Source organism: Triturus cristatus, chromosome 12 (assembly GCF_964204655.1).
Source record: "Triturus cristatus chromosome 12, aTriCri1.1, whole genome shotgun sequence".
NCBI classification, from domain to species: Eukaryota; Metazoa; Chordata; class Amphibia; order Caudata; family Salamandridae; genus Triturus; species Triturus cristatus.
In genome coordinates, this window is record NC_140595.1 from 229,221,057 (window position 1) to 229,247,541 (window position 26,485).

Sequence of the window (26,485 nt, forward strand, 5' to 3'; positions counted from 1 at the left end):
AGGCTGTAACATGGGCTTTAATTCATATATTTACGAAACACTACTGCCTGGAAAGCCAGGTCCAGCGGGAGGTGCACTATGCCTGTATGGTCCTGCAGGATTTTTTAGCCATTCCACAGACCCACAGCCGAGGGAGGTACACATCCAGGGGATGTACTGTTCTGCTATATATTCGCAAGGTGAGGAATCTGCTGTTAGAAGCATCCATCAGAAAAACAAGTTACTTACTATGATTTGATCTGGGGGATACGCTATCAAACCTCACCGACCTACCCACCTCTCTGTTCTGTGGAATGGACTCTTATGGTTCATACTAAAAATACCCCAATCTAGAGATCTGCACAATGGCACAATCTAATCACTAAGGGTTCTGCGTCCGACAATGCAGATAGATATCAGAAGCAGCTGACATAAAAGCACGGAAGTGGCGGTTACATTGGGGCCCGACATCACTTTAAGAGTAGGACAGACCCGACACGGAGCTTTATGACGCCTATATGACTCCACCTAATGTCATGCAAGGAAATTGCTTATCAAAGTCTTAGGATCCAGTCTGGCTTTTGGAGGTATTAACAAGGTGAGGAATCCATGTTCTAGTACCCACTAGAAAGAGTGTTACAGAAGGTAAGTAATTTGTTCAACAATGTCATAAAGTCATTGAGACTAAGTACCCTATTTCTCAGAAAACCTCACTAATCCATGAGAATCATTTATGTAGTTTCTAAGTAAAATCTTTGTTCTTATGTATATGATTGTGCATTTGAGTTGCTCTCATCTTATAGGCTAAAAATGTATGAGCCTTTTCTTTGTTATCATCATATAGCTCTTTTGAGCATAATTATGTGCAGCATCATTGATGAGTAAAACTCCTAATTCAAAACACTCCTCCCTCATAGTCACTTAAACTTTATGTGAAGGAGTGTCCTTTTTCTGTGCTAAATTTCCAGTTGAGATATTTTAGCATCCCATAGAAACTTCCAGCCCCAGATTCCTTGCCTTAAAATTATCCTCCGGCATTAGATTGGATCTGGAATGTTTTTAATGAGCAGAACCCCTGCGCACCAGTAGGTGGTGTGGTTCGGCTGGGTGTGGCATCGTCAGCGTCACCCACAGCAGAATTGGCATGTGCGTTGCCTATATAGGTGCCACACTAACCATTTTTTGAAGTTTGTCAAAGTCTTTTTGAGGTTTTTCCTGTGTGGCAGGATGACTTCAAGGAAGGCCGGCATCAAGCCCTGCGACGCGTGTCACAGATCGATGTCAGTAATGAGTCTGCACCCTATTTATTTATAAAGTTTTATATGTCGTAAACAAGATCCCAAGGGATATCAGAGCGCCTCACAATAGGATGGAAGGAAGGACATAAATGCAATATCGAAATCAGGTAAGAATAGGAAACAAGAATGATCACATAATTACAGGACAATTGAGTCAAGGAGAGTAGTACATAAACCAGGTATATAGCGGTGTACGAAGGGGGGCATGTGATAGAGGAGAGCAGTATCAAATGATGGTACAATGGTTGTAGGATTAATGACTTCGAGCAGGTGAATCTAGTCCAATTAAGGTAAGAATTTATTCATTAAGAATCTTTTGGCTTCCAGTTTGAAAGCAGTCTTTGTGGAGATTCTGCGTACTTTCGGTGGAAGAGAGTTCCATATTTTTGGGGCAGCGCCAGAGAAGGCTCGGTGACAAGTTCTCTTTTTGCTCAGGATGAGAGGTTTCAAGAGGAAAGTGTTTGCGCTTCTTGAGGCTCTACCAGCACAGGATAATTCAAGCTTTTACGCTAGGTCCCTTGGAGTTTTGAAATGAAGGGCTTTGTGTGCCAGAACGGCAATATTTAACTGAATTTGAGCTTTGTAGGGCAACCATTTAAGAGATTTTAGGACTGGGGATATGTGCTCATTTCGTTTGGTGCCTGTAACCAGTCTAGCCGCAGCGTTCAGTGATGCCCTTAGTGGAGCCAGGGTGTATTTGGGAAGGCCATAGAGCGTAGCGCTGCCGTAGTCTAGCCTCAGCAAGACCACCTGCTTGAAATCAGATTGTGGAAGGAATGGTTTGATGTTTCTAAGTGTTCTCATCAAGTGGTTAGCTCCCTTACACACATTGCTGATATGATTTTTCATATTTAGGTGCTTGCTCAGGGTGATTCCGAAAGATTTGGCTGAGTCTATGATGAGAGGGGTGCAGTTGAAAGCAGTGAGGTGATTCAGCCAAAGGTCTAGCTTGGGGATGTGGTTTGGAGGAGAGATGAGCAGGAATTCAGTTTTGGAGGTGGTGAGCAGGAGATGGTTCTCAATTAACCAATTTTGAGTAGACGTCAGGGTAGTGTTGAGTGCGATGATGTTATTCGGGGATGAGATTTTCAAATAGAGTTGCGTATCATCCGCATACATATGGAAGAGAATGTTCGTGGAATTTAGTGAATTAGCTAATGGTTCCAAGAAAAGGTTGAAGAGGATAGGAGATAGGGCGGACCCTTGGGGGACACCCATGAGTACTGGAGAGGGCTGGGAGAGAGAGTGGTTTGCCTTGACTCTTTGTGATCTGTGGCGGAGGAAGGACGAGAACCATTGTAACACCTGACCAGAGAAACCCATTGTGTTCTTCAGAATGGATAGGAGGTTGTCGTGGTTAACCGTGTCGAATGCAAGGTTGAGGTCCTGGAGGATTAGCAGGCAGGATTCGTTTTGGTCAAGCATTTTCAAAATGTCATACATAACGTGAGTGAGAGCCGATTCGGTGCTGTTCCCCCTTCCGAATGCAGGATTGATGCAGGTCTAGGAGTTGAAAATTCTCTATGTGATCACAAAGTTGGGATTGTACGCATTTTTCTAGGAGTTTGGCTAGGGTGGGGATGTTGGGGATAGGGCGGAAGTAATTGAGGTCAGCTTTGTCTGCGTTAGTTTTTTTAGTATAAGTGATACCTGAGCTGCTTTTAGGCAGTCAGGGTTCTTGCCTTGTGATAGAGAAGTGTTTACAATCCTAGTCCAGGTGGGGATGAGTACATTCTTGATTTCTTTGAAGATGGCCGGGGGCAACGGGTCACTGAAGTGGTTAGATGGGTTGATATCCTGAAGAATCTTGTTGATGTCTTTTCTACTGAGTGGGGTAAAGGTGCCTCATAACGCATTGTTCTCGGTGTTCAGGCTGATAGGATTGTTCTTTTCAAAGACGTCTAGGGGTGCTGCTGACCCGGAGGATGGCAGTAGAGTCTTCTTAGAGGCGAGGTCAATGGTGATGAGTCTTGATTTCTCGGTGAAGAAAGCAGCAAGTTCCTCGCAAGAGGGTGGGCTGCCTCCAGAGTCAGGGTGGTATGGACCTACAACTGATTGCTGTTTGACCAATTCGAAGAGTTTCTTGGGGCGGTTAGCAGGATGATCAAGTTGGTGTCTGAAGTAGTCTGCCTTAGTGCTCTTGATTTGTTTGTTGCAGAGGCTCCTAGCATCTCTAAGGAGTTTTGGTTGGTCCGAGGAGGGTTTGTATCTCCAGGAACCTTGTATGTCTCCGGTTTTTTGAACGCGACCATGAACCGAAGGCTTGTGCCGATTGCCATGCCATGAACCCAAAGGCCTTAAGGGACGATGCCTGTCGTGCCACTTTAACCTTCCCCGACGCTGGTCCTGATGTCGAGGCTCCCGGCACCACCAGCGACCACTGGTGGTGCAATACCCATTCTCATCCCTGACTATGACACTGAGCCGGGGGGGCGTCTTCCGATGACAACTCTGGCGCAGACTGGAGCCATGCCTTCCAGGCCAGAGCCTGAGTTCTATTCATATAAGCTAGGACTCGTGGAGGAATGGGGGGGGTTGCTGGACACTGAGGAATACCAGCCTTATTATGACACCTTGGACTGGTGTGAGGATATGGGTTAAGCCAGAGGACTTCTGATACTGCCACGCTTTCTCCGCCTACCATGGCTATGAAGAAAGGAGCGTCCTTTGCTATGATGGCGAGGAAGGCAGTAAAGGTCTTGGACCTCAGCTTACCCTTTCTGGCAGTCAAGATGAATGTTTTAACAGAAGTGCTAGAGCCAGGACCCAGCAGAACAGAATGAGACACTTACTGACATCCTGCTTGGGCCTTGGTCCAAGCCCAACACAGAGACTTCTGTGAACAGGAAAAATTACCTACCACCACAGTCCCACTCCAGGAGACCCAAACTTCCCCACACAGCACCCCACCCCGGCGTGTCATTGATGTAGATATACCTTCCAACCTAACATGCTGGGAGTTAATATATTTTACATTAATTTATTTTCAGAATTGTTGACATTGGAATAGAACACAAAAGATATAAAGGGTCTGCTCTGTTTCCTGCATCAAAAGTAACACTAGATTTAGAGCACATTTGTGTCAGCAAATGGCTAACTTTACCTTTTGTGTGACTGAAAGAGCAAACAGCAGTCTTATGTTGCTGCTCCCTTTGCTACCTTCCAGTTAGAATGACAGTTGATCTGACAAAAGATCAACATTCTAAACTGCTGCTGCACAAGCACGAGTAGAAAATAGTTTGAAACGGAATAAAAATAGACATTTTCGAGAAAAAAACATTCCTCCAAAAGGTTTCGATAAAATATACAAACTAATATTAAAACCAAAATTTTATAAAAAACTTTTCCGTTTTGTTGTTAAGATGACGATGTAGTACAAGGAAAATGTTTCCAATTAATTCACATACAACAGTAGGGAACACCCTTACAAGGGCTTTAGTCTGTCACACCAGTGATCAGTGCTTATTGTGGCTCCAAGCTCCTGGAGCGGAAAGTCGCGAAAGTAACTGATGTCAGAGCACCAAGCTGGCGACTATATAGGTACAGCACACTTAACTTCCTGTGATGCCACGTGGAGCCAAATGATGCCATCTACTGGCTTGCAGAGGAACTGCTCAAACATTTTCCAGTATGATGCCTGGAGATAATTCTAAGGTATGGAATCTACGGCTAGATAGAGTCTCTACCAGATAAGGCATTACCGAAGGTAAGTAAATTGTTCAGCTGGTAAATTACTTTCAAATTACCCCCTAAAATTTACATCAATCTGTGAACAGATCCACTAAATGGAACAGATGATACATAACATTTTGCTTTGATTTTTAATAATAATAACAATAAAAAGAATATACAAATAGTTTAGAGTAATTTGATCATGTTGTTTGAAAGTCTCCTCTCAATTACAGCGATACCAAGGGATATCTGGAGAGTCATTTTTGCAAAGATTATAGCAAGATAAAAAAAATTGTGCTGTTCCTTGTTACCATTTTCTGTGAAAGGATCATATGGTTACTGTCATTGTGTTGTCAGATGTAAACTCAGGATATGTTCTGATCTCATCACGATAATGGGAGTTCCAAAGGAAATTTAGTTTCAACTGAAATAATATAATTCTCTTTATAATATATATCATGCAAACTTGTACTGTACTTCAATCTATTTTATTGAGTATGATCTTTTGCTGTTTTAAATTTAATTGTATATTTTCCTCTTCCTTTAAATTGTGATGGTTGTCGTTTCCCTTCTTACAGAATGCTTTTATGGTGGTATATTTTGCACCGAATAAAGCTTGTTTTTGACTTGACTATAATTCTCTTTATTTGCAGAAAGAGGCAACAATGATCAACTTGGAATAACTATTGAGGAGTTTGGTAATGCTGGGATCATATTGAAAGTAGAACACCCCCCTGTTGTGGGTATTGATGGTTCAATTGTTTCAATGAAGGACAGTGTTGTTTACACCACAAAAAGTTTGGATATCAAATTGATTAATCCCGAAGCTCAAAGAATGCCCAAAGGTATTTTTCAGGTTAATATTTCACAAAGTCATGTGCTAATGAACTTATCTGACAGGTCTAGCTTAAAACCTTCAAGTATTTTGTTGTTCACGTTTGCATTTCAGTCATGTAGATTGATCTTTGTGTATTATACACAACTTTTAGTATGACAATTCTCTTTTGATAATTTTGATTCTAACAATGTACCACTGCTATTTTAGACATGGACTCAAATTTGTGATCACTACAGTACCTTTGATTCCTTTTATAGGTTATCCTGCCAATATGTTTTTTTTTTATTGCTTAACAGTGTCTTGCAGTGCCTCTGTTAGCACACGTTTGCAGTTATTTTACTTGTGTGTAGCTTCCTTCCTTCTCTCATATATTTTAAACACCTCTGATTTCCGCAGGAAGTGCTAAATCAGAAGGAAAAATGATTGGCAGATTTCACTTCACCAAATTATTCCAATGGTGGTGGACATTCTGACAAAATCAAAAGATGTTCCATCACCACCGAAATTTAAATCAGGCTGTATCTGTGCAAAATTTGAAACACGAGGTGAGTAACTCTTAATGCCTGTTGACCCCACTGAATTACAGTGCATGATAACACTTACTTCAGTAGTGGTCTTAAAAATTTCACCCTTGTAGGTGCGGTTTGTGCTGTCTAACTCTAGACATGTGTTTCTGGATTCATTCCTTCATCAGTAGAGAGCAACAAGTCATTTTGGGGGAGCTGAAAATGCTGCCCAAAGTCTCTCCAGGTCTCTGTACCACAAACTGAGGGCAGGTGCATCAACACATGCGTGTCAGCTTAGTAGCTCAAAAGAGTCTTTTCAAACAAAAGACGGGTGGAAGCACACTGCCTCACATCGGATGAAGCTGAGTCCCAAGATGGCTGCCAACTCTTCCTGGCCTTTCCTCTAATTTCTCTTAAACTACCAAACAGATTTACAGCAAATAACTGAAAGCGTGATCTGCATAACAAAATCTACCATTCTGCCAAACTTGGTGTAATTTCGTCCAGTGGTTTGGGCTGCAGGTTCGACTAAAGGTCATACAGGAATTAACATGGGAAAACACACTTTTTGACCCCTTTTTTCTCGGCCCCTGCTTGACAGATCACCCCAAACTCTCCATGCAGAACAAGACTCACTATGTCACTTTTTTTGTTACATTTTGTGATGATTTGGCAAACGATGGCAAAGATATAGGCAAGTCAAAAAACGCTTTTTCAACGAAAACATGGCCTTAGCTATACCTACCTGCTGGGGGGGGGAGAGGGAGAGGGAGAGAGAGAGAGAGAGAGAGGGAGAGGGAGGGAGAGAGAGAGAGAGCTAAAGCACACAGTCTTCATGAATGAGGCCATACAGTTGCCTGAGCCAAATGAACTAGTTCATGGGGTAAATGTTTGGAGATCTTGTCATTCCATTTATGTGCTGATGTGAAAAAGTGGAAAGTTATGGTTCAGCAGTTTGCAGGAAATAGACAACAGTGGTGTTAAAAATACTTTATTCCTGAGGTGGCGAAGTGAGCTAAAGAACGATGATGGATTCAACTTAGACTGTGACTGGGGGTGAGTGTATGAAAAGCTTCAGCACTTCGTCTATCTTCTCCTTGTGTTTGCTTTGATTGCCTTAAGTTGGCAGGGTATGCCCAGACATGGGTCCCTTACTCACTTTGCCACTGGAGTCAAGCTAGCCTGGCTGATGAGGGGTGTTACCCCGAAACCGGTCCCAGGATGCTTGTTTCCGGTTCAGGGAAGACCTGGCTTGGCAGTTCGGACTGCAATTTTCCCATGAGGTACAGGGTCAAAACTGATTTGCATATGGCTGGGTCTGAACTGAGGTGGCGAAGTGAGCTAAAGAATGATGATGGATTCAACCCAGATCTGTGAATGGGGGTGAGTGTCTGAAAAACTTTGTCTCCCTGTCTATCATCTCCTTGTGTATACTTTATTCCTGCAGTTGAGTGCAATCCAAAGAGGTTTTCAGTAATTCCAGAATATGGTTTGCCCTCCATGTTTTTTTTTTAACAGACTATCTGGCACATGCATCAACATAGGGTTTTGCGATTCCTTAATAGCGATTATTAAGGAATCGCAATTAAGGAATTGCAAAACCCTATGCATGTAGGAATCGCTAAAGAAATAGCGATTCCCACAAATTCCTTAATTGCGACCCGCAAATTGCGAGTCGCAATTAATGAATGGCTTCCCATTCATTCCTATGGGCCTCCAGGCCCATAGAAAAGAATTGAAGATTGCGGGAGCAATTTGCGAGTACCAGTAGGTACTCGCAAATTGCTCCCGCAATTTCTAGGGTGCAAGGGTGTCAAAATGACACCCTATTGCACCCATGCATTTGCACTCTGCACAAATGTTGCATACATACATGCTCTAAGGGCATGTGTGTGCGCAACATTAAACTTAGAAAAATGCAAACAAGTGCATTTTTCTAAGTTTTAGCAAATTACCATGAAGTCCAGCTTCACGGTAATTTGCTCCCGCTAATAGCGAAATCGCTATTTTTTAAACTTTAATGCATTGCATTTAAGGAATCTCAATTTGGGATTCCTTAAATGCAATCGCTATTTAAGGAATCGCTATTTTGAGATTCCTTATATAGCGATTTTTGCATTTGGGATGATGCATCCCAAATGCAAAACTACCAGTCGCAAAGGGGCAGAATCTGAGAATCTGCCCGTTTGCGACCGGTTTTTAGGTTGATGCATGTGCCTGTATGTTCTGTAAGGACTCTGGACGGCACCATATCACCCCCTCAACTCCATCGGTAATTTTGCTTTCCAATGAACTATGTCCTCCTAGGCATGTCTAAAGTTCAAGCACAGAAGAGAGATATTAGACCTCATGCTTAGGATTAGCCTTTCATATAAAGCCTTGATCTCATCCCCTTTGAAGAACTGAGTTAAAAAAGCCCTAGTGCCACTTTGTCATTGGAATGTTTGAATTTTCACCCTCCTTTACATGATTTGTGAAAATCCCAGTTATCCATTACCTCATCCCTGGTTGAAGTTTATGATCACGTGTTTTATCTTGTTTGGAAGCACAATTGGTTTTACCTTTACTTTACCTCTTCTCTTTATCTTTATGTGGCCAGCTTTAGTGCACTTCATCCGGTATGTTGGGGCTTTCTCCCTTTGCCTTCTCTTGGGAACAGGCGCCTGAACCTTAGGAGGGACCACAGTGCAATAATAACTTCCTAGGCAATTGACATATTTAGTGAAGTAATATCTAGGACGTGTCCAATTAGTATAGCCAAAACAATATTTAAAAATTTCACAGTAATTTGTATTGTTAATATGATTCTCACAGAATCAGAGAAAAAAATCAATAGTTAAAAAGGGCAATTCAACAATGCATTTATACATAATATAAACATTCAATATAGTAATATTCATCAAATTACAGATAAAAGTAAAAACAAATCAAATTTGCCTTCTCTTGGGAACAGGCGCCTGAACCTTAGGAGGGACCATGCACACTGAACCTCCAAAACACAAAACACAAAGCACTTTTCCAACCAGCAGCTCTGGAGTCCTACTGTCCTCCCCCTTTACTGCAGGAGCTTTGTCTCTGAATTCACAAACATTGTACTACAGCAACTCCTTCTTCCTGACATTTCTGTGCCTGCAATGGGCAGGCTGCTGGACTGCTAAGGAAGATAATGACCTCATGGTGACCAGGCTTGACTACTTGGAAATAATCAGGAAGGGAACCAGAAGAGCTGCAATTTCTTGGTACAGGTGTAAGGAAAGTTCCACACGGTTAGTCTTCCACTGGCAAGAAGGGAGGAAGCTCCAGGTGGTTATAAATAGCTAACAATATAGTGGAAGCCAAGACATTTTGCTGTACTGTGAGACCTGAACTGGTACTTCCTATCCATTAATCAGAGTCAGGAGCCCTTAACTGTGAGGTAGGAGAAGTCTTGCAAATAAAGATAAATGAAGCTATAAACTCACGCAAATATCTATATTCCAGGCTACCACCCTCAGGTGGTGGGAGCAGAACCTCAAGAGGTATAGCACTGAGATTTGCACTGCGAGCCAGAACTACCTGAACACACTGGTCAGTAGCTCCAAAAAGAGACAGTAGTTGCAAGAAAATGAGAATGCTCCAGTACTCTTGAAACTGTTCATTGTGTTGGTGAGAACAGCCTACAGTGACAACAGGTGCTTCTGTGCCTAGAGTCCTACTAGGAAATCTGCATCTACAAATGTCATTGACAAAATGTCAATGGACCTGTTCAAGAATGTCTTGATTAGCATGGTATCTCTATAGTCTTCCACCACCATCAGGCCCAAAAAGCAGAAAATAAGTGCCTTTGTATGTGAAGGACCCCTGAAATTAATAGCTAATTTAAAAAATTGGCATTTTCCTATTGGTCCCATAGGGCAGGGGAAGCACAGTCCCCTAGATATTTGCCCATTCTTAGCCCAAGACATTGGCTGTCAATCCCAGAGGAAAGGCAAACAAGACGGAGACAACATACCCTATATTTGAAGATAGCACCCACCACTGTGGCGCCTCTTGTATCAATGCTGATGCCTGGATTAATGCATCTTTCTGTTGCTAAGCTTGTCTCCAGAAGGGCAAGCTCTCCTGTCAGCATCACTGCTGCCTAGGAAAAGACAAGGAAGAACAGATCTAAAATGGCCAACTGACGGCGTTGGTAGGCCTAAAGATATGACAACTTACCATGTCCGTGAGACATCTCATCTCTGAGATTTGGCTTCTCAGTCAGATGACCTTCATCTCTGAGAGGAATATGATCCTGATGCGGGCCTCATTACATTGAAGATCCTGTGATAGACTTAGAGTGTTTTTTCAAGTTTATTTGAAAAGTGTTTTTCCTCAAAGTTTGTGTTTCCTTCAAAATATCCACCATTTACTGTTCCATGAACTGCCACTATACTATCCGATCATACAGACAAGATTAGATTGATATTTAGAGGAATATACCATTGTCTTTCCTCTTCTACACAGTGCGGTTGATCTGGGAAGATACCTTTGTAAACACATTGGGTGCAGGTTTTAGTTATTTCAGGATCCTCAACTGAACATGAAAATCCAGGATGGAAAAATGTAGGAAGCATTGAAGCGATTCCTGAATTGGGATCCCTCAGACCACCTAGATTCATAGACCCTATCAGCTCAACCTGGATGAACGAAGGGATTTCATTCTGGAGCGCACCAGTTTTTAAATTATGCTCACAACTTTTTATCTCTAAGCAAAACGATAAGGTAAGCCTATACAAGGACTTTTCCAGAAGGATAATGTGAGAGTAAACATTCACCCATTGCCCACACTGGAGACAGGTAAGATGTCCCTGTTTATGATCTGTTCCTGGATGCCAATCCATAGCTCTTGTTGCCTAGCTGGGCTCATTGGGCAGGGAGATGTAAAATGCCAGAATCTATTTGTAGAGAGGCAAACTTAGGGCCTGATTTAAGGTTTGGCAGATGGAATAGTCTCCTATGGGATGCGGAGGACATTACCTCCACCCTACAAATTTAAAGATGTCCCCTGCCGTCACGTTAGTTCCTTTAAAACAACCTGAAGTTTGGTGTTTGGAAGCTGTTGGTTTTGACAGCCGTACACCAAACGTTATTTTTTTTTTGTTTATCAAAACAAGCTCCGAAAGTGGAGCTTGTTTTAAAAAAATGAAAAACTAATTGCCCCTGTCCTCTAGGAATTTCCTCCCAGGGTGTGTGGATCATTATTGTGTTTTTCATGTGCCTCACCAACAGGTTTTTCAGGTGGTGACAGACAAGAAAAATACATTTACATTACACCATCAACCATAAATAGAGTGGATGGTATAATGTTGTTTCTCTGACAACCCCTATTCTGGGGGTTTGCCTATTCATTTCCATGGCATTCTGATTCCAAATCTATGCCTAAAATGTCCAGAATACTTCTGCTAAAGAAAGTGACAAGAATGATGGTGGGGTGTTTGACCTGAACAAGAAAGGATTTGGTGTCTCAAGAAAGTACTGCACATATTTCTATTAATGGGATACTAAGTGGATTCATCCTTCCAATTTGGGAATTCACACATTGTTTTAAACAGAAAGTGAAGAATATTAATTTGCAGGAATTAAATTCTCTTGTTACTCATCCACACTTACCAGTGAGCCATCTATGAGGTACCAGCTGCCAGAGAGAGATCCTCTAATAATATGCATTATGCAGAAAGGTTTGCAGTTCAACTTTATCAAGCAATTCATAACTTCCCTTCTCTCAAGTTTATCCTTTGTCAACATGGCATCTACTACAGCAACCAGGGTTTTGCTCACCATATTAAACAACATTGCATAAAACAATATTGTGAGGAATCCGCTTTTAGTCTCATCCAAGGCACCTGGCAAGTTATATTCCTTGGAACTGAAGCCTGCTAGTTATTTTTATTCACTTAAATTCATCAGAGCCAGCTAGGTTAGCATTGTGGGTGTAGAATGGCAAAATAGACCTCCTCTGCCTCTTGTCATGGATACAAACATAAAATCAGAGGTCCAGGTTTGCCTGTAGATAGTTCAAGGCAGGAATCATTGCTTCTTTCTCCAGATAACTCTCTATCAGCTTATGCTCCACTGGCTCATCCTCTTACATATTATGGTGATCTCAAATCTGATAGCAAAGAAAACGTGTATTTTTAAGAATCTGGTGAGAGAAAGAATCCATAATGTTGCTTCACTTTTGGAATTTTGGCAAAGGTCTTAACAGCACTGCAAACCATGCTTTCCTTAGATTTTTAGCAGGTGCTCCAGAATGTATGAGACTGTGATGCACATGTGGGGCTGCACCCACAGAGGTTGCAAGGTGATCCATAAGGAGGGGGAGATGAGTGTCAGGTAGGTGTGAACCCCTGTTACTGATCGTAGATGTTCTGCTTCACGATTGGGCCAGGACATACAGTGGGCCCATGTATAATGCAAGCCTAGAGCAGTCTCTAAGCAGCGAAAAAGCCTGGGGAAGGCATCTGCTGCACTCAATACTGCACCAGACAGGAGAGTTGCTGAGATGAATAGGGAGGACGGGACCTCGCATCCTTCTCCCTGGTCAACATGCTTGGGTGTCTGAGGTTTTGAGCGGGCATGGGGGGGCTGTACCTCATTCCTTTGGAGTCAGCCTCCCACTGGTCCCACCAGTGCATATAAATGGAAACTAAGTATAGAATAACTAGTGTGTGGTCTCTAAGAGGGGTGAGCAAAAGACCATTTGAAAAAAGACCCAGGCCGAGACTAAAATGAGAACATAACAGTTATACTGACACATAACATCTGCATCCCTGCCTGATACCATATGAGACCTGCCCCACTAAAGTAACGCAAGGGTCCGTGATAAAGTCTCCAAATCTGCACAGTCAAACAAACTGGATAAGTATGCATTGCGGAGTGGCACACATGGTGGAAGTACGGAAATGGGAAATTAAGCACTGCATGCAGACTCTGACATGATCCCTCACTCAGAGAACTGGTAAAGGCGGTCAAAGAGGCCAGATCGGTCCTGGAATACAAAAGTGATACCATGGCTCTCAACATTACCCTTATTCCGTGGATTTTAAAAAGATACTTGCCAGAGTGGGCTTAGGGGAATGTACCCTGGAAGATAACACAAAAGCTTTCAAACATCTCAAAATGAAAATCTGCCAGCTCATGAAGACCACTCAGTGCTTACACGCTGGGGCAGAAGATGCAGAATGGAGGTCCCGGCACAACAACATAAGCTTGGTGGGCATCCCACATCAGTTTTAGGACATGATGTTCAACAGTTAATTGAGGGTGTTATCTGGACAATGACAAACTCTGTGCGGTATCCACTCACTTCGTAGTCGACAGAGCACATTGGGTTCCGGCAGTGCCGCCTAAATATGGTGCAAGCCTAGACCTGTAATAGCCCAGCTCCTCACTGTAGGGATCAAGATGCAATTCTGTGGGCAGCAATACACCATGGCCGTCACATTTCAAAACCACAACATCATAGTCTTTCTAGTAAGCCCGGGTGGAACTTGCGTAGTGCCTCTACGCAGAGTTCCATGGAGTTGAAAAAAAACTCAGTGGAACTACGCTCCCTCTCCCCTCCCTAATTATATATATATATTTTTTTAAAAGGCACTTACCTGCTGTGGCTGCCTCCTCCTCACCATGGCCGCTCTCTTTCCTCGTCCTCGTCGTCCTTGTCTATTGGAAACCCCTACATTGTACATCTTGCGCAGCGTTTTTTTCCAACTCCATGGAACTCTGCTCCGCCACTTTTTGTCTAAACTTTGCGGTCGCAACAGATTGCGGATTAGGCAAAACTCTGTAAACTACGCTGGCAGAGCGGAATTATCCACCCGGAGTTACTTTCTGGACTAAACACAAGCAGTTCAGTCCCGAAGACAGTCCACCAGCAACGCAAAACTGTAGCTATGTAAACCTAACAAACAGTACATAATGCTCTTCTCGGCAAAACTTAAAATACTATCAGAAGGCAGGTCATGATTCTTTCATGGCCCAACGATATCAGGGAATGGGTTAAGGGCCGGCTTCCTGTTAAAAATAAAAGATGAGGGATGGGAACACTGAACCGCAATATGGATCAAGACCCTACAGGACTGAGATTGGAAAATACAGCCTTTTCAGGAAAATACCCAAGAAGATTTGCCTGGACATACAGGACTCTAGCATATGAACAAACTGGCCCCAGACACTTGATGATCATGTGGTTGTCAATTGTTGGGGGCAGGATTCAGCATAACTCAGCGCCTTTCAGGTCTGACACCTTCATCTCCCAAAGAGTAGGGCTAAGATATAACTTTCGCTGTTTTCCATAATTATTTGTTAATTGTGATGTTGGCAGGGGGGTAAAATATACCTCGGGCATTGGGGAGGTGGGTAGTTTAAAACCTGCAGGATGAGGCATTAGGTTGGTGGGAAGTTGGTGGGTGGTGTGTTGCAAATTGTCATTGAAGATTACATCGGTTCGGCTGGACAGTCAGAAGCAGGGACTTGGTATAAGGTTCGAACAATCACAACTATGACACATAGGGGCTGATTCCGATTCAGGCCGCAAATCGTACTGACTGACCCGGACCGGAGACCGACCGACCCGGACCAGCGCCGTACGACCCGTGCAGTACGATGCAACGCGTGTGAATTACAACCGACACGTACGGAATACAAACCGTACGACCAAGCCGTAGGGAAAATAGTGATCTGGCCGGAAAACCGATGCGACTTTCACCGACCGACACAAACCTGGAATGAACCCGACCGACACGTACCTGTGATGTCCGACCCGCGCAGTATGATGCAATGCGTGTAAAACCAGACCGACTCGCACGGAGACCAAGCCGCACGCCCAACACGCACAGAAAACCGGGCCCACAAGTAATAGAGATCTCCGCGACCGACGCGTATGAAACACAGAAGATAGCCAGCGTGAACAAGGCGGGGAAGCCCGCACGAGCCAACATCAGCATCCATTTCCGTCAGAAGAATGTCTCCTTCATGCCTACAAATCCCAAAGGAAAAAAGACAAAAAAAGGACCAAACAAGCAATGACAAAGCCAATAAATATCAAATAAAAAAAACCTGGGACAAACACACACCCACAACTCCAACCATATAAAGGACTGCAATCACTACCATGATCCCTTGCAAATAGGAGACACAGCCAGCAGCAAACACCATCACACAGCAACCACAGACAGACTCACAACTCACCCATCACACAACTCACACACCATCAGTACCTCACCAAAAGCACTCACACATACAGCTAGCAAAACCAACACGAACCCACCCTCATTTGCACCCTCACACACACATCACTCACCACCACCACCCTTCACCATGCCCCAAAGAAGAATCCAAAGTTCAAAAATAGTGAGTTAGAAGTGCTGGTAGACGAGATCATCAGAGTAGAGCCACATTTGTTTGGTACATTGGTCCAAAGGTCCCTCATGTCACAGAAAACAAAGATGTGGGTGAGGATTGTGGACAAGGTGAACGCACAAGCACCAGCAAGGCGCACAAAGGACGATGTCCAGAATAGGTGGTATGACGTGTGCAGGAGGGTCAAGAAACTCATTGAAAAAGATCACGCCCTGAGTCAGTGCACCGGCGGTGGCCCTCCTGCCAAACCAGTCTACTTCAGGACCTGGGAGGAGAAGGTGCGGGACATCCTACCACCAGAGAGCATCCATGGTCTAACAGACATACCAGAGCCTGGTGAGTACACAAACAACATACTCAAGATTGTGTGACAAGGGGACAGTGAAACTTTGCTCCGCAAGCAAAGCCACAGTAACCAATATATAATCATCCCGAGATGTGTATGCTAGTCAGACAAACACAATACCTGCCATCTCATAGTGACTTGGAACTGTGTCATGACATGTACCAACCTACAAACAAATAGAGCAAGGCAGTGGCACAAAGCTAAATAAACACTGCCAAACAGTTTGCCACCACAAACACACTACCTCACAGTGCAGCTGACTGACAGGAAGGATTAGTGGGGATGCAGGTGAAGTGAGTGTATCCAAAAGCATGATGGGGGTTGTAGTCACAGATAATGCTCCCCCTCCTGATTGGCCCCGTCAAGACCTCTCTGAACCATGCCCACATCACAGGGAATGGAAAAGACTGACAAGATGGCTGATACTGGGTCCTGCTGTGGGGAGCACAAGGCCCTGGTAGGGGTTGTGTGCAAATCAGAAGCAGGACACCACTGACTGACATCCTGAAAGACAACTTGCACGCCCTCCAATGGAAGCACGTTTCATGGTGGGATGTCTGGCCGGGTGGGAAGGAGGACTGACAGCTCTGACCATACTTACCAGCATGTGGAGAGACACACACCCCCTCAACACAAACTCCACACAACTCACCTGGTAGAATGAATTGACCCACACCTCAGTGAAATGTCAACAAAAGATACCCCATGCTGGGTGCTGCTGTGTGAAGCACAGGGGCTCTCTTTGGACTTGTAGCCAAACACACACCAGGACTTCACAGTCAGCTATCTTGCCATTGCTGTCACACCCCCTCACAGGGAAGCAGAGTCAAGAGGGAGGAAGTATGGGCATGCTGAGAAGGGTGTGTAGCCAAGACCATGATGGGAGTTGCAGTCACAGACAATCCACACCCACCCACATGGCCCAGCAAGCTCACACTGAACCATGCTCGCCTCACAGGGAGTGGGAAGGGACTGACAAGATGTCTGACACTGGGCTCTGTTGTGGGGAGCACAAGCCCTGCTGGGAACTGGGCAACAACAAACACCAGGACTACACAGTCAGCCATCTTGCCATTGCTGTCACACCCCCTCACAGGGATGCAGAGTCAAGAGGGAGGAAGTATGGGCATGCTGGGAAGGGGGGTGTAGCCAAGACCATGATGGGAGTTGCAGTCACAGACAATCCACACCCACCCACATGGCCCAGCAAGCTCACACTGAACCATGCTCGCCTCACAGGGAATGGGAAGGGACTGACAAGATGTCTGACACTGGGCTCTGTTGTGGGGAGCACAAGGCCCTGCTGGGAACTGGGCAACAACAAACACCAGGATTTCAGTCAGCCATCTTGCCATTGCTGTCACAACCCCTCACAGGGAAGCAGAGTCAAGAGGGAGGAAGTATGGGCATGCTGGGAAGGGGGGTGTAGCCAAGACCATGATGGGAGTTGCAGTCACAGACAATCCACACCCACCCACATGGCCCAGCAAGCTCACACTGAACCATGCATGCTCACCTCACAGGGAGTGGAAATGGACTGTCAAGATGTTTGACACTTGGCCTGAGAAATGATGTGGCTGACAATCACACATATGCACTGACCAAACAAAACCCGGTCGCACACACAGCCATTGCAACCATATGTTCAAAATCATTGTCTGGGGATGCAGTGTCCAGGGGTGCCCCCTGGCCATGCAGGGGAGGTGTGTCTTGCAGATGACCAATGTGGAGAGCCATATATATGGTACATTGCACAAAACACACAGAAATTCACATATACATCATTGACAGGGGACATCTGACAGTGAATGGAATGGACACACCAATATAGCCGACACCATAGCATGGTCACATTCACACTCGGTGCTGTTGTGAGCTGCATTCCACCCCTACATCATGCTGAAACATAGGCATCCTTCACACAACACACCACTCACTGACATGGACACTGTAGACACAAGGTCAAACATGGACAGCATTGGAGGAGACATGCTACTCACAGCAGCCAAACTGCAACACACACACCAACGGCCCTCACTGTCATGAACATTGAAAAGCCAGAGTGCTACCTTGCCCAATCCATGTCAACATGTGGAACATTGACAAGTCAAATCACATATGCACGTACAAAACTCGGCATCAGAATCATTAACAATGGTGACATCATCACTTCTATGAAATGAGATGGGAACTAGGAACACTGGAAGAAAACACTTCCTCCTAAGAGATCACCGGCATACCGGACTGTGACCATGTTGTACCAATACACCAGTGTGGCACACAAAGACTAGCAAACTCTGCTACCACACATGCCCCAATAGTACAACATATCCCCAGTGGAATAGCACGTATGTCCTTGTTAAAGCTCACATGTGTACAGGGATGACACACCTGTGTCAGAAACGTGATGGCCCTTGAGTAGCAATGGTCATGTACAGACAAATCTATCCATGAGCTGGGCATGCACACACTTCGACATGCACATTGAAATGTTTCTTCATGGCTGGGCAATGTGCAACAACAATATCAAACTCTGTCCGTGACAAGCCGGAAAATAGCAGTGTACGGGCAGGCATCCGTTCGTACAGTAGAATATGTCATGTTTTTGAACCATTGATGCCTGTAGAAACATAACTTACATTGTGTGTCTCTTCCAAACACAGGTGGTGCTGGGGACCCAGCACCAAATGAAGAGGATTCCCAGACCCAGACTCTGGTGGGCACTGAGCTCTCTGGTTTGACTCTGTCTCTGTCCTCTTCGGATAACGATGACCAACCTGGCCCCTCCGGTGTGAGTCATCATGCAGCACCAGCAGCATCAACATCTGCACCACCTGTACCCACGCCACCAGTATCTGGAAACCGACAGGGCACCCCCGGACAGACCAAGGCCACTGAACACCCACAGCACAGGGACACAGGACCCCCCGGAAGCTACAGCAAACACCACCAGCAACACCACTCAAGGGGTCCCAGTGTCACCTGTGCGTCCCGCCGCTGGTCCTACCCGTGTGGATAGGGGTGCTGGGAGAGGTGGGAGGCAGAGGGCGCGCCTTGCAGAGGGGTCTGGACTGCACGATGACCCCCAACTGGCACGCATCATAGATGCGTACCAGGATAGCACCGGAGGATTTGGCCAGGTAGTGGGGATCCTCAAGGACATACAACAGGAGCAGGCTGCCCACCATGCCCGCATGGAGGCAAAGTGGGATGCCCTTACTGCGGTGCATCGGGACATAGTCCAATGCCTCCGCTAGATCAACAAAACCTGTCCACACCTCCCTGTGTGGCCACAACATCTGTTGCAACACCATCTGCCAGCGCCACAGGGAGGGAGGAGGACTCTGATGGAGAGTCCCCTGCGCCGCAGAGACCTGCACCTGAGGATCCCTCCCCCCAAGAAGAAGAGGGGTCGTCCGAAGAAGGACATGTGAGAGGCAGATGTCCCAGCACATCCCCCTGGGCCTCTAAACCTGTTCTGGACAATGTTCTTTGTGTGCAACCCATTCACCTTGTTCAATCGCACACAACTCGCCCACATGACATGGAGGGTTCATGTTGGTCCAATGTAGCAGATGACTGTGGACTTTACTCTGGACATTTCATCTACCAGCACTTCCAACTCTAATTTGAACTTTGGATTCCAAACCCAATGTACAGCACCCACCATCCTGTGCACTTCCCTCACACATGTTTGAAAATAAACTCACCAGTACACCATACTTGCCTCTGTTGTGATTCCAACTTGTCATGCTCAGGGAGATGTGGATCTACTACACAACACAGTGCATGCCAAATACTGCAACAATGTGACCAACGTTAGGTGAGTCATGGTGATGTGACACATGTGAGGGAGACACACCACTATGGCAATGCAACACATATTCACCATGGCCATGTTACTCATCCCACACAATGATGTTAACCTGAAACACATAGGTATGCACAAACACAACACCTATCCACAGTCATTGGTAACAAGTCCACAGGAGAGGTAAGCAAATGTCACTCAGATGTGGGAAGACAGACAACACACCTAACAAAGCATAGCACAGGTTCATTACACATCAGCAACATGTTTATTCAAAAGTAGTTGCAAGGCAATTGTACGTTACGGTGGACATACGGTCACAGGGTGTCTGAGAATTGTAGTCCAGGGGTGTGTGGTACATGACTTGATGTCAATTGACTACTCCCACACTGGTGTCGGATTCTGCGTGTTGCGGGTCAGTGTTGACCAAACAACAGGCAAATTACCCTGTGAAGGACAGACACAAGACACAGTCAAAAGCACAGCAGAACAGGAGAGAAATGCAATACACAGGCACAAAACATGTCACAAGAAACCTACACAGAAACAAGTTTGCAGTACTACCCTATTGTGGAGTACACACCACCTGAATGGACACATCACTGCACGCATCCAGTCAAGTGGCACACAGACACACTCAGACAGCAACAGAGCAGCCACAACACATTCCAGGCTAACTCCATACATTGACATAACAACCCTGGAAACTCACATTCAGGTGAAGAAGTTGTTGATGAGCTGTGAGCGGACGTCGCCCTCATCCTCATCATCACTGGCATCGTGGCCCAGGCCGGGATCCTCCACAGGTGGCGGAGGTTGGTCATCGTCATCCTGGATGAGAGGCACCTTCTTCCGCACTGCCATGTTGTGTAGCATGCAGCATACAAGGATAATTTTGCACACCTTTGCAGGCTCATATGGGAGGGCCCCTCCGGTCTTGTCCAGGCAGCGAAAGCAGCTTTTAAGGAGGACTGAATGTCCACTCAATCACCCTCCTGCTCCGACCATGTGCCTCATTGTAGCGCATCTCGGCTGGTGTCACAGGGTTCCTGAGGGGTGTCAGCAACCACGGCATGTTAGGGTATCCGGAGTCACCTACACACAAAAAAATGAACAAGTAGCTGAGTTTTGTAGGAGTGCAGAATACAACATTGCCAAACACACACAATGATAACAGTCAGTACACACCGACAAGCCAGGCACGCTGATCTGGCATCTGTGACATCAGCGTTGCAATGCGACTACTCCTCATTATGTAGGCATTGTGTGCAGAACCAGGGAACCGTGCACACACATGTGTGATACACATGTCTGCAAGACATACCACCAGAGCTTTGATCGAGTGGAAATGTTTCCTGTTCCGGTATGCCTGCTCATGTGCCTGTGGTGGTATCAGGGCCACATGTGTACCATCAATAGATCCGATGACGTTCGGCATCCTTCCCAGTGTATAAAAGGCATCCTTTATTTCAGGGAGTTCAGCTGGGCTAGGGAACTTGATGTACAGGTCAAGGAAATGCAACATCCCCTCCAAGACATCGCGTAGCACACGACTAAACATAGTTTGCGACATCCCACCTGCTGTAGCCACAGTGTACTGGAAGGTACCAGTAGCAAAGAAGTGCAGGGCTGCCATCACCTTCACCTCTGGGGTCAGTGCTGTAGGGTATGTCCGGCCAGGTAGCAGATGTGGCGCCAACTGCTCCGCCAACTCCTCAATCAGTGGCCTGGTGAAGCGGTACAGTCGGATGCAGTCTCGTTCCTGCATGGTTTGAAGGTCTGGGAACGGTCGATGGACAGCTGGTGCCCTGCAGAACAGAGATGAACAAAGTAAGATTGTCGGTTCATCCACCCATGTGGCCATGACCAGGCTCAATATTACATGATACATCATGACATTACACAATGTACTGAGGTGTGTGCTGTTGGGCATGGACACATATGTCACCTACATGACCATCACCTCACATCTCAATTCCACATGTCCACATAAGTCCCATGTAGTGCAATGGACAATCATTGGGCTGTGTCACCCGACCTATGTACTGCTGTGAAGTGAGGCCTGATGTCTCCCAGGCATCACAGATCTTTGCCATGCAGATACCCAGGGTCCCTGTATTGCCACATCGACACTGGCATGGACATGGCATATCACGTACACACCACAAGGCAAGCGTGAGTCCCACAGGTAGTGGCCACTGTTGTCCCTGCAGGCCCTACATGTACGTCTCTTAGACACACACACACCATCAAGGCTGCTGCATATACCACATGGATGTGGAGACTGTCTCCCATTGGGCACATTTGATCATCCACATCTGAGACACAACATGCACACAGACTGTGGGTGCACATCTGAATTGTGGCTACAGGTCTCACTGTGATGTACATGCCATCACCCCCAGGACTCAGGGTGTATGTGACATGTCCTAAACATATCCAACCTGCAACTGTGTCCATGACTCATGTCCATTACTGTACATTTGCACATCACAGTGGTAATGTGCACAACACACAAAGGATTCTGCCCCCATGAACACGTGCACAGCCTGGGAGTGGCTGAGCAAAAGTGCCACACAACAAACCAAATGTTGCCCCCCCCCCCCCCACAGGGAATGCAGCCTTACATGCCATGGGACACTGTGTGGCCAATGCTGTAGTGTGGAAGGTGTGCACATGTGTCCCTGGCAAGTAATTGTGTGTTGAATCCGTCAAATAGTCACACTAATGAGGTCCGACGTGGGTGGCGATGGGTACGCACTGCACAGTTCATGACCGAGCCGTGCGTACGCTTTGCCATTGACTACAATGAGGTCCGACGCGGTTGACAATGCGTATGCACTGCACGGTTCATGAACGAGCCGTGCGTACGCTTTGCCATTGACTGCAATGTGGTCCGACGCGGGTGACAATGCGTACGCCCTGCACGGTTCATGACCGAGCCGTGCGTACACTTTGCCATTGACTGCAATGAGGTCCGAAGCGGGTGACTATAATGCATGCGCGTCGGGCAGGCATGGTCCGAGACAGGCGTATGCCTTTGCCATTGAATCGTATGGAGACGGGTGCATGTGTATTTTCAAAATACGCGTTGTACAGTCAGTTGACCGTGCTGTGCGCACCCATTGGCTCTGGACTGTCATGGAGACGGATGCGGAGTCAAAAATTGTACGAGTTGTGCGCAGGAAATTCAGTTGGATGCCTACAACAATGTTGCAATTCCTAGGATTTCATGAAGGTGAAGATTTGAACGATGCGGAAGACGTGTATGAGTTGTACATTTCCATGGATTGGCCAGATTCATAGAATGCAACCGTGTTGAACCTATCACTGGGGACACATGGCACAGAGTCTGCCTCTGCAGCACAAATATAAGGCTGGCTGGCCCCCAGGGAGCTCACTTGCCTGCACTACATGCTACTGGACCACATCCCTGCTACCACTGCTGCTGTCTCTGCATCCTCTGGCTCCTGTTATGGCACGTACTCTGGAGAGGGCCCCAGCCTTCACTGAGGAGGAGAACCAGGCCCTGCTGGACGGGCTCCTTCCACAGTACAGCAAGCTGTATGGGAAACCAGGGGAGCAGGTGAGTGTGCAGTCCACTGCCTTTCGAATTATGCATGTTGTCTGACTAGCAGTACTAGCAGTGTGTACACCAGTGGCAATCATTCTCACGGAGTACTTTCATCCCCCAAAGTGTGTAGGTACCTGTACTGAACAGGTGTTCTGCTGCTAAGTGCATTTGTGCAAGCTTAAACTTCCCAGGCATTGTTAACATGTCAGACATGCAGGTTATTTGTCCTTTCCCATGGTAGCACTACCTGTGTAACTCATTTTCCTTTGTGATGATGACATGTATATCCAAATGTGTACAGCACAAATATGGGGCATGTGTGTTAATGTACTTTTAACTTTGTCATCCTCACAGGTTGATGCCCACCAGAAGCAGGAGATATGGCTGACCATAGCCCGGGCAGTTCGTTCGGTGGGGGTCTACAAGCGCCGGATCCGCAACTGCCAGAAGAGGTGGCAGGACCTTCGGGGCTGGACCCGGAGGATCGCAAGAGTCCAGCTGAAGCTGTCATCTCCTCGCAGGAGGGGCGGACACCGGACCCTGACCCCCCACATGCTCCGGATCCTGGCGGTGGTCTTCCTGGACCTGGATAGGCAGATGAAGGCCAGACAGCAGCAAGGAGGGGGTAAGTCCATGCCTAATCTGTGTACTATGTCTGACATGCTAATTGCAGTCTTTTGGCCTGGTCACACATCCACATTACGTAGGTCTTGTAGTCCAATACTCAGGTCCCTCAATTGTGTGATGCACCCTCCTCATCTGTTCCACAGGTGTGGCCCCTACAGTATGTTGCTTGTGTCACTAGGGCACTGTGTCCCTGCAGTCAGCTATGCTTCAGCTTCTGGACAGCATCTGTTCCCGTGACTCTGTTGTGTGTTTCATGGGTGGTTCAATTACCTGGGATCTGACATGTGATCTGTGTGTGCCCTTGATATGTATTACAGTTGCTGGTCTGACTCGCCACATGTGGCTGGGGTATTTCAAACAAATCCATGCAGCAGGGGACTCCAATGTGTGTGCCTCAGGAGTATGTATATAAAGTATGTCACACTTGCTTAGCCACATGATTACAGGGCCAAACACTGTTTCACGGAGACCTGGCTAGTCGTGCCTCCTCAAGGGCATTTAGAAACACTCTGTAATCCCACTCCTGTGTATCAACTTGCAGGTTGTGCTTAGTGACATGTGCCTTCAGTTGTCTGCCTCTGTGTCATTATAGTGTGGCTTCCTGTTACGTACAACTGGCGTGTCCATGATTTTGAGGGTCAGCATGACATCTGAGATGTGACTGTGAGAGACAAGACCTGTGTGACATATAGGTGTGTGATCATCTGACAGCGCACAATGGTGTATGCAACTGTGTACTTCAGGCAGCTGGGTTACATGCAAGGCAGACTGTGATGTGCTAATGTACAGGGAGTTGTGTTTGCAGAGACTCATATGTCGGATTTGCATGATGTGGGGTCTTCTGGGTCCTGGATATGTTGTTTGCAGGGGATGGGCAAGTGCACTTGTCATCTGCAGAGTTAGCTTTACCCCTGAGCTATGATTGTGACACAGTGCATACTCTGGTCTGGATGCCCTGCCCCTGTGACAGGAGACAGTGTTGACTGATTTTCCAGGCATGCCAGTGCCATGGCATTTAACTTGCTATGATTGATCCTGCATTGTGTTCAAGTGTGCACCATGCACCCCATTGTGGCATTGACTATCAGGAAATGAGAACATCATAGTGTGTGTTGCTGGCATGCATCACAAGCATGTGAAATGAGTCTCTGCCCATCCCTTCATCCGGACACCTGTACTGAGTCAGTGGCAAGAGATGTGCTGTGTGTATAGTGACATACTCCTGCATGTTCACTTGCATGTCCAACTAATGTGTGGGTGGTGCATGTCGGCACATTGGGGTATTAGCATCAAACATGCAACAGACATATGGGTGCAAGTCAAGGAGGGATATGTGTGCCATGGTTGATGTTGAGAATGACAATTGGCTTATTCTAAACAGTGTTGGCACTTTGAGCAGTGTTCAGCTGATGATGCCGGGGCTTGCCCTGTGATGTGATGTACTCACTGTGGTGTGTGCAGTCAGTGCAGGTGACTGAAGTTGTTCTCTTTCTTCCTATTCCTATCCAGATACATCCACGGCCACAGGAGGGGACAGCTCCACGGACCAGGCGGTCCCACAGAGCCTGACAGGGACAGAAGGAGAGGAGTCGGGGGGGACCCAGTGGCACGGAGGGCGAGTGGAGCCACACCAAGGAGTCGTCAGCACCATCCACCCCAGCTGAGGGCCACCGCAACTCTGAGGATGACTCCCTTGTGGAGGCGGGTGTCAGCAGCCACCAGAACCCTAGCTAGTGAGGCTGTCCCCGCCACCGCCCCCCCATCACCTCCCTCCCATCGGCTCCCATCCCAGAGGTCCGTGGAGGCTCCCGTGTTCGGGAGCATGTCTCCTTTGTGCCAGGTACCGCACCCCCTGCCCCTGTGTCCCCTGCTGCCCTGAGTGAGGAGTCTGTGGACTTACTTAGACAGATCCATGTTGGGCAGACATCGATGCTGAGTGTCCTCTATGCACACACCAGGCTGTTGACGCAACTGGTGTCGTTCATGGAGGGCATTTCATCGGGCATGTCTGCCCAACAGAGGACCAATCAGTCCGTGGCTGCCTCCCTGACGGCAGCAGTGTCCCTCCTCCAACAGTCCCGCACCCCTCCTACCCCTGCACCACCCACGATTCCTAGCAGCCTACCTGTCCCAAGCACACACACACCTGCACATTCTCACAAAGCCACAGACACGGGCAGCACACAAACACCCAAACCATGGGCTAGACGTGCACACAAGCAAGCGCAGGGGACTGATACCACACTCACAGGGGATGGTTTGCAGACACACACACAGTCATCCACAACCACTCTGCAGTCCTCCGAAACCTCTCCATCCTAGCCCCCTTCCCTTGCCTCACCTGCAACCCCATCTCCACAGAAGCTCTTCCTCTGTGACCTTGGCCTCTTCCCCACCGACCAAGCAGATCCAGATTACAAGGGAAAGAGGAAGTTCCCACACACAGAGGTGAG

At 46.6% G+C, this 26,485-nt stretch overlaps 1 protein-coding gene across 1 annotated transcript in view; it reads left to right on the top strand.

Annotated features, from left to right (window-relative positions):
- KCTD19 (potassium channel tetramerization domain containing 19) overlaps positions 1 to 26,485 on the top strand; it is a 1,216,368-nt gene that overhangs the window by 1,124,722 nt on the left and 65,161 nt on the right. Inside the window, exon 13 of the mRNA XM_085637050.1 lies at positions 5,603 to 5,794. Coding sequence (XP_085493176.1) covers positions 5,603 to 5,794 — 192 coding nt within the window. The remainder of the gene's footprint in view (positions 1 to 5,602; positions 5,795 to 26,485) is intronic.